General features: G+C 26.4%; 3 protein-coding genes across 10 annotated transcripts; 2 read left to right on the top strand and 1 right to left on the bottom strand.

Annotated features, from left to right (window-relative positions):
• Positions 1-147: 147 nt before the first annotated feature.
• On the top strand, positions 148-4,194 carry LOC122630954 (GPI mannosyltransferase 4). Its single transcript, XM_043816042.1, has 4 exons — positions 148-710; positions 788-1,188; positions 1,297-1,835; positions 1,985-4,194. The coding sequence occupies exons 1-4, from the start codon at positions 533-535 to the stop codon at positions 2,901-2,903; spliced, it is 2,037 nt and encodes a 678-aa protein (XP_043671977.1). The 5' UTR covers positions 148-532; the 3' UTR covers positions 2,904-4,194.
• Positions 2,032-9,586, bottom strand: LOC122630948 (histone deacetylase 6). 5 transcript variants are annotated; one of them, XM_043816027.1, is made up of 18 exons: positions 9,565-9,586; positions 8,538-8,711; positions 8,009-8,431; positions 7,851-7,948; positions 7,611-7,784; positions 7,317-7,509; positions 7,100-7,159; positions 6,745-6,834; positions 6,539-6,645; positions 6,324-6,467; positions 6,145-6,251; positions 5,902-6,071; positions 5,455-5,795; positions 5,165-5,360; positions 4,959-5,088; positions 4,199-4,884; positions 3,843-4,130; positions 2,032-3,781 (listed from the first exon to the last, which is right to left on the bottom strand). In XM_043816027.1, exons 2-18 carry the CDS (start codon positions 8,616-8,618, stop codon positions 3,704-3,706), a joined length of 3,366 nt encoding a protein of 1,121 aa, XP_043671962.1. In that variant the 5' UTR covers positions 8,619-8,711; positions 9,565-9,586; the 3' UTR covers positions 2,032-3,703. The 5 variants fall into 5 exon arrangements, with proteins under 5 accessions (XP_043671962.1, XP_043671959.1, XP_043671960.1 ...); XM_043816024.1 differs by lacking the exon at positions 9,565-9,586 and adding an exon at positions 9,150-9,472; XM_043816025.1 differs by lacking the exons at positions 7,100-7,159; positions 9,565-9,586 and adding exons at positions 6,991-7,050; positions 9,150-9,472.
• LOC122630953 (mitochondrial intermediate peptidase) lies at positions 9,488-13,000 on the top strand. 4 transcript variants are annotated; one of them, XM_043816040.1, is made up of 11 exons: positions 9,488-9,614; positions 9,923-10,114; positions 10,190-10,452; positions 10,539-10,725; positions 10,808-10,887; positions 10,986-11,174; positions 11,279-11,420; positions 11,510-11,848; positions 11,919-12,140; positions 12,219-12,449; positions 12,537-13,000. In XM_043816040.1, the coding sequence occupies exons 2-11, from the start codon at positions 9,980-9,982 to the stop codon at positions 12,834-12,836; spliced, it is 2,088 nt and encodes a 695-aa protein (XP_043671975.1). In that variant the 5' UTR covers positions 9,488-9,614; positions 9,923-9,979; the 3' UTR covers positions 12,837-13,000. The 4 variants fall into 4 exon arrangements, with proteins under 4 accessions (XP_043671975.1, XP_043671976.1, XP_043671973.1 ...); XM_043816041.1 differs by having other exon boundaries at positions 9,506-9,631; XM_043816038.1 differs by having other exon boundaries at positions 9,512-9,649.
• The last annotated feature ends 1,323 nt before the right edge of the window (positions 13,001-14,323 follow it).

Genomic DNA, 14,323 nt, shown 5'->3' with positions numbered 1-14,323 from the left:
TGGAGACATATCTCTATGATACTTATTTTATATTGCATCATTAATTCGTTCATATATTCCTAGGAGAAACCAATCATATATTCCTAGGAAAAAAGAGAAATATAGTAACATAACACGTTTATCTTTTTGTCTTCTAGAGTTTTACATTTTTACTATGAGACATGCTATTCGTAATATATGATGGTGTATGCTTTGTGTCATCTTGGCAGTACTGATAGTGACAGTGAGTAAACACTGTGATTTATTGACAGTACTGACGGTGAAAAAACCGAACGCGGTTTTTATGAAATTGTCAGGAAGCATTGATAATTTAATATAGTAATGTTAACTTTTATAATATAATTAAAATTTTAACATAAAGTTGTACTAAAAATTATATCGTTATTAAAAGGATGTACTAATATGTAAAAATAATTCATTTGTTACTATGAAGCAAATTGAATATACGCGATCTAATTCGATGATTGAATGGCAATTTTCGGAGTTATAATTATTAAATTATTAATTCATAATATTTCCTTACACAAAAATAATGCGTCACATAACCGAGTATCACAGATCTATTGATGAATATAAACCTATTTCACCTATAAAAAGAAAGATGAAATCATATTGGATTTTAGCTATATTTAGAATTCTTTTGACTTTTGTTCCACAAAGTGGATATATACATCCGGACGAGTACTTTCAAGCTATAGAAGTCATATCAGGTAACTACTTTTTATTGTAGTAGATTTATCAGGTCCAAATTTTCATTACAAATACGATGAAGCGTTTACTCTTACAGGAGATCATTTTGACATAGATGTATACAAGCCATGGGAATATAACGCAACATTTCCCATTCGAACTATTTTTATACCACAAATGATTGTGGGCACTTCCTATTCAATTTTAAAAATTCTTTCACCCTATGCATTTTATTTCTTTGGTACATCCTTAATATTACCATATTATCTTATAGTCTTTCCTAGACTCTTTATATGTATTTTATCATTCATATCTGATTACTGCCTATATAAGATATGTTGTATGTGTGGCCAAAACTATAAAGTGAGATTGATTACATTTGCAAGTTCTTATGTAATGTTAACTTATGCTACACGTGTATTTTCAAATTCTATTGAATTAATATTGACTTCTTTACTATTATTCTATACCTCACAGTGCATGGTATACTCAGAAAAGGTATAAAATTCCATTTTAACAAATGTAGGAAACATAATTGAACATAATTGAATCAATTATAATATATAATAAAATAAATCTAACAATAACAAACTTTTGTCATTTTAGGTCATTATAAAGAGTGATTATCTTTCAAACAAATATGATGAAGCTAAAAATGGAGTGGAACGTGTTAAATACTATAAACTATTAAGATTATTACCTTCACATTCTTTAAATCATTGTTTTAAGATAGCTACTATTACTGTTATTGGTATATTTAACAGACCAACATTTGTTGCATTTGCATTTCCTCCTATATTTTTTTGGTTACAAAGAGGTCTTGGTTCGAAAACTATTGGTTTGCTTCATTTTCATTTAAGAATGTTTACTTTTATTCTTTGTGGCATACCTACTGCTATCTTCTTTATCATAGTTGATAGTTTTTACTTTGGCTACTTAACAATGGGAGAGATAGGAAATTTGGATATTAGTTTGAATAATTTTGTAGTGACACCATTTAATTTTCTAAAATATAATGCCAATTCTAAAAATTTAGAAGATCATGGTTTACATCCACGTTTTTTGCATTTTTTATTAAATATACCTCTATTATACAATGTACTTGGAATTATTGGATTACTTACCTTTGCAAGGATGTTATTCAGGTGAATATTTTAATATAATAATGAAAATATTTATGATAATTAAAAAAATTTATGATAATTGAAATATATTAGTTTTATAAACTATAAATTTTATAATATTTATATTTTCAAAAATAGCATGCATGTTAATGAGTATTAATTGCTTGCAGTGGTTTAAAAGGAAAATGGCTGGAATTACCACGGATACAAAGTATAGTTAGTTTAATGATAACATCATTTATTGTTCCTGTAGCATTATTATCTTTCTTTCCTCATCAAGAACCACGTTTTATAATACCAGTAATATTTCCATTGGTTTTCTTATATGCTCCAAAATTAAATCATGTATCTGGAGTTGATACTATCTCACATATTAAACAAAATAATCCAACTAATTATATGCCACAAAAAATATTTAAGCCCACAAAGCTGCAAATTATTTGGTATTTTTTTAACATCATATTATGTTTATTTTATGGTTTTATACATCAAGGTGGAGTTTTCCCTTTAACATTACGTATGAGTGCTGAATTGAAAGCTAAACCTCATCTTACACACATACATTTATATACATCATACATATATCCCATACCAACTGCACTTTTACATTTAAAAAATACGCAAAAAACATATGTTAGTAGTGGCAATCATAAGTATCGCTTGACCAAAGACTTTTATCTTTATGAACAAGGTTCAAAAAATATGACAGAAGTGTATAATAGTATCACACAAAAACTTCAGGAATGTGAAGAAAAATTCAAATTTAAAAGAATATCATATAGATTGTATTACACATTGCCTTATAGTGCTGTAGGAGAATTTGCTGAATATTCCCAAAATAATTCTCTGTTATTTAACTATTATACTATATGGACATATTATCCACACATTTCAACTGAAAAATTGCCATCATTAAAAACTATTAATGAACATATAAATTTACAGAATATCAGTCTTTTTAGACCAAGATCATTGATACAACTTATAGATGATATATCAATGTTTTTTCAACAATTTAGATTAGCATTAATCAAGATTGAAAACTCGACACAATTTGTAAAAAAGACTAAAAATTCAGTGTTTACATAAAAAAGCAATAAATAAATTGTTCCATATTTTATCATAACAAAAATCTATTCAAAAACAAAGACGCAAAATATTTAATAATTACTTCGAACAATTATTTTTTTGTATTCTACATGTACCGTACATTTTATCAAACTAAATTTAAAGTACAAAATTAATTTAATTTTAATTGCTTTTTATTTATGTTTATAAAGTATAGTTACACATGAATGTCGACTAGATTTTTGTAAATATTGCAATGCAAGTATAAGTATTTATCATAAAAAAATTATATATTTATAAGCGAATGTATTTTTACGTATATACCTATGTACTCATTAATTATTGTAGTCGCCTGGCATATATAGAGACTTTATGAAAATATTTGCTGTTTAAGAAAATATCTTCTCTCTAAAATTACCCACTATTTCCTTAGTAAAATAAACTACATTATTTATACATAATAAATTTCATTATGTTTTGGCAATGTGTTAAATCAACATAATTAGATTTCTAATATTATAATAGAAGAATATTTTAATACATGTTCAATTCGAGCATATTAGTTATTAGTAATAGTGATAAAATTAGTATCATATTGCGAACATATTATATTTCATACTTCATATATATTTGTATTTCTATTCCTAATCCTAATATATAGATGTAAAAGAATAGTAATTTTTGTTAAAGATTTAATAAAGAAAGACTATTTAGAATTTAGTAAAAATAATATGTAAAAATACTAAATAATAACATTCCAATAAATTTCTAATTTTATCAATATCTGCTACATGTAATTATAAGCAAAATATGGCACTAATTCATTGTTCCTCATAAGTCCATGGTGATTCTTGATTAAATTTACTTTGATGTGCTGCATTTCGAGCTGCATATAATCTCTAAAATCGTAATATATATTTACATAAAATTTTTATTTCTCATAACATTAAAATATCTTACCGGATTGTCGATATAAGCTTCACATCCATAACACCAGACTGATAAATCACTAAAACTTAGAGTCAGAGGATGCTGAGTTTCATCAGCATGTAATAATGCATGTTGATTGATATTTCTTGCACAATGTACAGTATAACATTGTAGGCAAATCCAATTTTCAACACTGCTACCACATTCCATACATGGTAAATGTACATCGATACCACGAGAAGGTACATCATTAACAGTATCTAGATGTGGACAATCGCGCAATGGTATAACAGCAAACATCTCGCCAGCTATTAATGCCTGGATATAAAATTTTTGTATTTTAATACAACAATAAAAACAAATAAAAGAAGTTGCAAAATCATTACCTGGAGGTTATCAGAGAGATAATCAGTTAAACTTGTTGCTCCATCATAAATTCCTCTATTCTCTCCAAGATCATTACTACTTCCTGCATTATTAGAACTTCCTGCAGTCTCTCTTCTCTGTCTTTCTTTTTGTTGATCCTTATTTACACATGTCCTAGCTATTTCTGTAGTTGTCACTTCCTTCATAGTTTTTGAATTCTTAATTTTTATATTTTCAATCTCATTTTGAAGTTTCAATATCTCTTCATCTGTTACTAAATTCATACTATTTTTATCAAAGGAAAGTTTGATATCCAATTTTTCATTTTCAATACCCTCTAGAGCAATTTTCGATTCTGAATGTTCATTAAATTTAGAATTTCGAACTTGCTCATCCATTTTTTTATAAGTAGCAATTTTTGTGAGATTTTCTTTTGGCAATGATAAATTGAACATTAAATTGGGCCAATATTTCTTTTGTGTTTTTAATACATTATTTATAGAATGTATTGCGCTTGAACATGGTACTAATGAAGCATCTAACAAGGGTAATGGGTCACCAAGTAATGCTTTTGTACATATTGCCATTGAATGAGAAATCGAATTTATATTATAACCTCCCTCCAGACTAAGAATAATACGTCCATTTGCCATGGAAGATAACCAATGTGTTAAATGTCCATACATTTCTGGAGTTACCGTACATCCTTAAAATAAATAATTTTTTTTTTATATCATTCAATGATTCTGTCAATAATATTTTACATATATTATCACATACCTCCTAATGGATCTCCAATACAAGCATCAAAACCTGCAGAGACTAAAACTAAATCTGGATTGAATTGATAAGCAATTGGCATAACAACTTGTTGAAATGCAGCTATATATTCTGCATTTCCCATTCCTTTCTGGAGAAAAAAAAAGTGACAATAATAAATCTTTCTTAGAAAGATAAATATTAAAATTATATAGTACAATACTCACTTTATTCCATGGTATATTTACACAATAACCTTCTCCTAACCCTGAGCCAACAGAAGTATAATTGCCATATTTAGAATGTGGAAAAAAATTTCCATTGTCATAACGATGAATGGATATATAAAGTACATTTGGGTCACTTTCAAAAATAGATTGAGTTCCATTTCCATGATGTACATCCCAATCTACTATTAATACCCTGAAAATTATGAAAACAATTTTAATCTCTTTCATTTTTAAATATTGACTACTACAATTTCCAATTAAATTAAATAATAAACAATTATTTTTACCTCTTTACATTATGAATATTTACAGCATATTTTGCTGCTATTGCAACATTATTAAAAATACAAAAACCACATGCTTGATCTGGTTCTGCATGATGTCCTGGAGGTCTTATTATTGCAACTCCAGATTGTGCTTGTCCATTTAATACATTGTCTACAATTTCAAGTAATGAACCAACAGATACACAAGCAGAAAACCATGTTTCATTATGCAAATAAACAGAATTATATTTTAATGCTTGTCTTTCCAATTCTTTGGATTTAAATGTTTCTGTCTTTTTTATTGCATGAATGTAGTCCTGTGAATGAGCTAATAATATTTCTTCCTCTGTTGCCACTCTTCCCTTTATAAGATATAATGTATGATTGAGTTATTAAAAAAAATTAATTTCACATGTCTTATTCTAAGTATGTATATATTAATAAATTAAATAAATTAAAATTACGTACTTGTTGTAAATAGCATCGTTCTAGTAAACCATGCTCTTCATGTTTTTTATAAATGCTTAAAATTCGATTTGGCTTTTCAGGATGTGTGTTATTAATAGTATCGCAATGTTTCAACATCCTGTTGTCATATACAATACATACTTTGTTAAGTGCTTTGGATAAATTTGTAACTACAAAAATATTTCTTTTTAATATATTATTATCCAAAATATAAAATTAATATTATTGTAATGAAGGACTTACATTTTATCAATGAATCTAATTTTTTATCTAATGCTTCAAGAATCTCTTTACTCTGTACAGGATAACAATTTCTTGTTTTATAAATATCTGGTTTATACACTTCTCCCCTGTATAAATGTACAAGTGATAATAAATTTTTTTTTTAATAATTATATATTGTATATTATAATATAACTTACTCGTAATTAACAACCGGTAAATATTGATCATTATTTTCTTCTTTTCTGTCAATTCTATTATTAATACTATATTGTTCTTGATACTGATAACACTTCCAAAATTGTTTGTGAGCATAGATAGAATTTAAAATCGTGTCACGTATACTAAAAATGTAACATGTGATATATAATATAAATTAGCTTTTTTGTTAAATATTTTATTTCATTGTAATTACCTTAATGATGGTAGTTGCAATGTTTGCAACATAGGACATGGATCACCTAATAATGTTCGCAGAGTTAATGCAGCACTTTCAGCCAATGATTTTAAGCAATAACCGCCCTATTAACACAAATAGATTGATCATCTATATAAATCATCTGTTTTATGCTTATCAGTTTTTCAAATTAATTATATAAATACATTACATAGATAACACACCTCCAGCACTACAGCTACCTTCCCAGCTGCCAGACTCAATAGAGATGATAATAGATGAGCATAACATGCAGGTGTTACTTCCATTTCACCCTTTACATCATAAAAAATATATACACATACACATATATATTATATGTAAGTCTCTATTCTAATAATCCATGATGATAATTTCAAGAAAAAATATGCATGAGTAAAAATAAATAATAAGAATGTAGCAGAAAATTATAATAAATCACTTTTCTTAACTTTTTCATCTCCAAGCGCAGAATCAAATCCAGCAGAAACAATAATAAGATCTGGATGGAACTAGGATTGGAAAAATAAAACAATAGTTAAATAAATTCTACTATTTTACCTCTGGGCATCCCAGTGCTGCATCATAACCAGCTGAGACTATTATGAGATCTGGTTGAAACTATAATTAATATTGTATTAGTTCTATATTATGTTCTTTTAATATTTAATAGTAAATGCGTCAATTTGTGCAATATAAAATATAATTTAGAAGCATTTCATTTTTTTACATAAAGTCTCTAAATTAATATTAAAAAAAATTGATTTATGCTATTTACCTCATAAGCCATTGGTAACAAAACTTGTTGAAATATTGCAATATAATCAGCATTTGTCATACCAGTTTTGTTAAGTGGTATATTAAAATTATAACCTTCTCCCAAACCTTTACCAATGTAATGAAAATCAGATTCTTCTAAATTAGGCCAGAATGTTCCATTTTCATAACGATGTATTGAAAAATAAACTACACTAAAAAGGAGATATAAAATAAAATTAATAAATAAATAATTCTTACTAAACTAATAATTATAAACTTCAAATGGATAATTATTTATTAATCAAAATAATACCGTGAATCATCATAAAACATTTGTTGAGTAGCTTGTCCATGATGTACATCCCAATCAACAATAAGAATTTTATTTGCTAAATTATCATTTAGAGCTTTTTCTGCTGCAATAGCCACATTATTATAAAAGCAATATCCACAATATTCAGATTTCATTGCATGATGGCCAGGTGGTCTGAAATATAATGGAATTAAACACAATAAATAATCCAAAAGAGTTTGAAGATTAATTGAACTTTACCTAATAATAGCCATGCCATTTTGTATATCTCCTTTACAAATACTTTCTACCAAACTTATTGTTGAACCCACAGCCAATAAAGATAGTTTATAAGTGGACTGAAAAGTAAATTAATTATTTTTTTGATTCTTTAAGACTGTTATCTATAATCTACTTACTGGATGTACATATATAGCATCATATTTGGAAGACAATGTTTCCAATTTATCCGGATCCATACATCCACTGGTTGATTTTAATATATCTATTTGTTTTTGGCTGTGCATTTTAAGTATCTCATTTTCTGTACAAAATCTGGTTGAAATTAATTTACATCTATTTAATAATCCTAATTCTTTACATCTTTCTAAGATTCTTGTTAGTCTATCTGGACATTCAGGATAATTATCATCCCACAAACATCTATGATCCTCCATAGAATGATCATAAACAATACCAGTTTCCTTATGCATAACACTATATGCATCTCTAATCTTTTGATAGATGTCATGCACAAAGTTTGTGTTAGACTTTTTATTATGTAATATTTTACGCTGTACTGCCTCTTGTTTTGCTGCCAATAAAGCAGCAGATGGTCGAACCTGTTCGTAATAATAAATAAATTAAAATAAATATTATTGTTATATATTACTATTATTATATATTTACTAAATACATTATAAAATTAATATAATAAATCATTCTTACATTTGAGAGTTTAGGTGATTTCTTGATATTCTTTTTTTTTGTTGTAGATTTCATATCTGTAGTATTTCTTTGACAATCCATGGTAGATTCCTCAATAGCTTTGATAAGTTGAATTTCACTCTCTGCTAGTTGCCTCACAGCATCAAACAAATTTCCTTCTACTCCAGTTTTCGACTATTAATAACATTTCATGTTAACAAACTTTTTATGTTGTATTTTGTAAAAATTAAAGTATATAAAATATATTAACTAATAAAATCATAATATGCATATAAATTATAATAAATGAGAAAAACATAAGAACAAAATTACAATATATTACATATCACATATATTTCATATATACATATATATATATATATATATATATATATATTATACATATGTGAAAAAACGTATATATACTTAATTATTTGTAAATAAACGATGAAAATATTGATAGCCAAAAAAATTAATGTGATAAAAACGTACACATTAAAAAAAAAAAACAAAAAGATTTATAAAAATATTTAAAATATCAAATACAAATCAGCAATTTTCGTGTGAATTTAATCTGTCAGCAAATATACGTAGGAGTATAGACATCGAGTATGTCCTTATATACATACGTACATCCCTTCCACTGGAATGTATTGTCATCCACAATGACTATATTTATCAATATGCTATCATGTGATATTGTACTAAACAAAATATTTATTCACAGCATATATAGAATAGGAATTACTTCTTACCATTTGTTATCTTTGCTTAACCTTGAAAAATGTTAAATTCAAGAAATTTATTTTATACGGTCAACTGCATATTTATGAAAATTCCACCGATGATTATTCGAAGAATCTGACATAAACTGACTCTTTATCTTTATCAGTTACGAAATTTTCGATTTTCTCATTTTTTTAACTTCATTACACATTCAATTTATTTCTTAGTTTAAAAAGAGTTACATGTCTGCATTGCGCAGCGTCGTCAGACTATGACGCCATCATTCAAAAAAAAAATAAATAATTAAAATAAAAGAACAAACCTAATATATGTGTGAAAGTAATCTTTGTGAAGAAGGGCAGCGCATTATGCGTAAGACTGTATACAAAGTATACAAATAAGATGAAGTACTAATCTATCGTTTCTAATCATAAAAAAAAAATTAGTTGTGTTTGAAGACAATTGCAAAAAATTGTATATTAATTATATTCTTTACGAAATGTTTTAAATATATATATATATATATATATACATATATATATATATAATATATGTTCACACACGATATATATATATGTATATATATATATATATTACTTTGTATGCGAGTATAGATTATAACCTCAATAAAAGTATTAGAATTAATTTATTTTAATTTCTTATAAATTCATATTTTCTAGATTGGCAGATATATCTATATTTGTTTAATATATTAATTAAATAAATAATAAAACAAAATGATGCCATTCAACAAGTGTTCTTTGAAATATCTCAAAATGTATAGACATGTAAATACATGGTCACCTTTAGCAACAGCATTTAATTCTGTTGCAAAAATAGAGCATGGATTTAGTTTATCCAAAAAAGAAACTGTAAGTTTAATTTTATATAATAAAAGTCATAAATACCTTCTTTAAGTATATTGCCATATATTCCTTATATTATAGGGTTTATTTGGTATACCTGAACTTAAAGATGCAAGTGGATTTAAAACATTGAAAGAACAGGCATTCGCTCAAACTGATTTACTTATAGCTGAAGTAACTGATGTTAACAGAAAAAGAAATATGGTAGAGATATTTGATGAATTGTCTGATACTTTATGTAAAGTTGCAGATTTAGCAGAATTCATTAGAATTGCACATCCAAATATAGAGTTTGTTGAAGCTGCAGAAGATGCTTCTATATCACTAAGTAGTGTTGTTGAAAAGTATGTAATTTGAATCTATTCATTCAGTAATAATTCAATAATGATTACAATGAGCTTATTAATATTATTTGTTATTTCTTTAACAGACTTAATACTCACTGTGACTTATATAATGCATTACAGCATGTTATAAAGAATGGAGACATTTTAAAAACTTCTCCCATTGATGATCATGTTGCCAAACTATTTTTGTTTGATTTTGAACAAAGTGGTATTCATTTGCCAGAAGAACAAAGAAAACAAGTTGTCATGTTAAACGATGATATATTACAAGTAAGCTCAATGTATACATATAATTGTATTATTAATTTATTAGTAATTATATTTATTTTTCTAATAAGTAATTTATTATTAGGCAGGTCAGAAATTTATGGCTGGTGCTGTTAGTACACGCTCTGTAAGGGCTGATATTTTGCCAGAAAATATCAGGCAAAAGTGAGTATAATGATTTATTTATGTTTACATTGAAAGATGTATAAAAATATTTTTACTATATGTTGCCACCATTATTTTACATTAGCTAATTTTCTCAGTTTTGAGATACACAATGGTCAGATATTAGTAAGTGGACTTTATACAGATTCGTCCAATACTACTGTTCGTGAAGCTGCTTATAAGCTATTTTTATATCCTGATAAACAACAAGAATATTTATTGGTTAAGCTTTTAAATTCTAGACATCAATTGGCACAAATATGTGGATTTCCTACATATGTTCATAGGTAATTCTATGTAAATTTTATTTTTAGTAGAGACATTCTCTACTAATGAATATTATATTTAATGCAATATTATTTTATTATTTAGATACTATTTCTTTCCACAGAGCTGTAAGAGGTAGTACAGTACAAACACCTGAAGCAGTAAATGATTTTCTCAATATTTTGAATGATAATTTACGAATTAAAGCAATGCAAGATTTTCAAGAAATGCAGGAAATGAAAAATACTCAATCATCTATAAAACAAGTGCGTTTGTTTTTTTTACAAAAAATTAATTTTATATTTAGTGAACAGAATTGTTGTGGTATTTCTGACAATTTACTTATATTGTATAGGATTTGATGCCATGGGACACAGCCTATTTTATTTCAATAGCTAAAAAAACATGGTTAAATACTTCCACCAATGATTTTGCTCCATATTTTTCTCTTGGTTCTTGTATGGATGGTTTAAATTATCTTGTACAAGCATTGTATGGAATACGACTGGAATCTGTACCAGTTTTACATGGTGAAGTATGGGCACAAAATATACATAAATTAGCAGTGATTGATAAAGATGAAACAACATTGGGTTACATTTATTGTGATTTTTTTGAAAGAAAAGGAAAACCTAATCAAGATTGTCATTTTGCTATTAGAGGTGGAAAACAATTGTCTGATGGAACCTATCAGGTAACATTGGAAAAAAAAAGTTATTTTTATTAATTTACTTTTATAATTTGCCAATAATGTTTATTTTCAGATTCCTATAGTTGTTTTAATGTTATCTTTACCATCACCCAGATGGTCTAATCCATGCTTACTAAATCCATCCTCAGTTGATAATTTATTTCATGAAATGGGACATGCATTGCATTCTATGTTAGGTAGAACAAAATATCAACATGTGACAGGTACTAGATGCAGTACAGATTTTGCAGAAGTACCGAGCGTGTTAATGGAATATTTTGCAGGTGATTCACGAGTAAGTAATGCGTAAAAGTATTAAGTAAAAGATTTATCATAGTACTCTTAGACAAATTTTAATTGATATTTTGTTTAGGTACTGTCCATGTTTGCAAAACATTATCAAACGAACGAGCCAATTCCAGATAATTTGTTACAAAAGTTATGCGCTTCGAAACATATTTTTTGTGCATCCGAGCTGCAAAATCAAGTATTTTATAGTATGTTAGATCACGTTTATCATAGCAATAAGACAGAAAAATCTACAACAGAAATTTTAAAAGATATTCAAGGAAAATATTATGGTTTACCATACATTGAAAATACAGTATGTATTCCTTTTTAAAAATGTAAGAAGTTAATATGAATATGAGATATATTGTTTATGGTAATTATTCATTCTTTTTATCTTTAGGCATGGCAATTGCGATTTTCTCATCTAGTAGGATATGGTGCCAAATATTACTCTTATTTAATATCGCGTGCAATAGCCGCTTGGATTTGGCAAACATACTTTCAACACGATCCCCTGAGCAGAATTGCTGGTGAAAAATATCGTTGGGAATGCTTAGCACATGGTGGTGGTAAACCTCCATCATTATTAGTTTCTGATTTTCTACACAAAAATGCTAATCCTAGTAATTTTGCAAACTCGTTATTAAATGAAATTGATATAAGAAATGAATATATTAAAACAATAAAAACATTAAAGTAATAATTCAAATACAATTTTAGAAGAAATTGTATTTATCAAATAAATTCTTTAGTTTAAACACGATAAAGTATTAACAGCAGTGTACAAGTAACTCTCAAAGATTATATTCTAAGATAATTTGTAATTGACTGTAAATAAAATACAAACAACGATGTTATCAGAAATTTTCACTTATCACTTCAGTACAAATGTCCAACCTATTCTAACTAAATTTTAGAAAGGTTACATGAATTAAAATTTTGGATTTTATTATAAAACGGTATTTTTGTATTTATAGGTGTGTAACGTAAATACAATAAACAAACTTACTAAATAATAAATTATTCGTTTCGTCATGTCAGCGTACATCCTTCGTACATATTAAAAATTTTTACATTACTTTTCAGTTGTTATCTGATATTAACATGTTTGCATGATAATTTTGTATCTGTTGATAATAAACAATATTATCCATTGTATATATCCACAAATAAGTAGCAATCTTTTGTATATTTTTTAAATCGTAAAAAAGAAATCGTTTTATCTCGTGTATATAATTTACATGAATTTTTCTTTTGTATTATAGATATGTATAATATTTGCATATTTCAAAGTCAAAATGTTCTAAAATTAAATTCAGGAAAAAATGAAATTTTTACGAAACATTAATTTTCTAATTGGTGTAGTAGAGTGAAAGAGTTAGATCCCTAGGACACAGATACATAATTTATTATATATTAATATTCGTATTTTTTTATTACCTTTTCCTGTGTAACACAAAGAAATCATTTATCTATAATTGTGTTAATTCTAGAATAATAAAACAAACACCGACTACAATGTTCTCTTAAAATATGATAGATATCTCAATTCATTTAGTAAATATAATAAAAAATAAGCAGATCTAGGTGATAATATACATATAATGATGGAAGGCACCAGAAATTGAATCTATAAAATGAAAAAAGAAAAAACAAGTATATAATAACATGAAACACTGTAGATATTGAAGACATTAAGAGTATATCTTGAAAATGCACTTCTCAATTTAAAGTAATATATACATACGCTCCACGCACACTTGCACGCACACACACACATATACAAGACGCTTTTATAACAAAATAAAGGAGACTTCTGTCAATCCTATATTATTCTTTCATAAATGTGTTATAATTATTATATATTATTAATGTAGTGAATTGGCTAGGATTTTAAGCTTTTTTAATCAGGCTAATTTAATGGCTCACATGAAAATTAAGCTCATAAGATTTACATAAATACATTTATTTCAAAAGCAAATTAATTTTTTTCATCACTTCTTTTTATAAATGAACAATTAATATATACGAAGTTATAGTACAAGTTCGAATGTAAAGAATAAATATTAATAAGACATTTTTTGCAATTACATGTATTAATATAGTATATAAATATCTCTTGCATATGCTTTACATATGCAAAAAGCATATAATGTAAACAATGAAGAGATATTAGAGTTTCAATTG

This window comes from Vespula pensylvanica, chromosome 8 (genome assembly GCF_014466175.1).
Source record: "Vespula pensylvanica isolate Volc-1 chromosome 8, ASM1446617v1, whole genome shotgun sequence".
In the NCBI taxonomy this organism is placed as follows: Eukaryota; Metazoa; Arthropoda; class Insecta; order Hymenoptera; family Vespidae; genus Vespula; species Vespula pensylvanica.
Note: the sequence above shows the minus strand (reverse complement) of the source record. Positions and strands in the feature narration are given on the sequence as shown.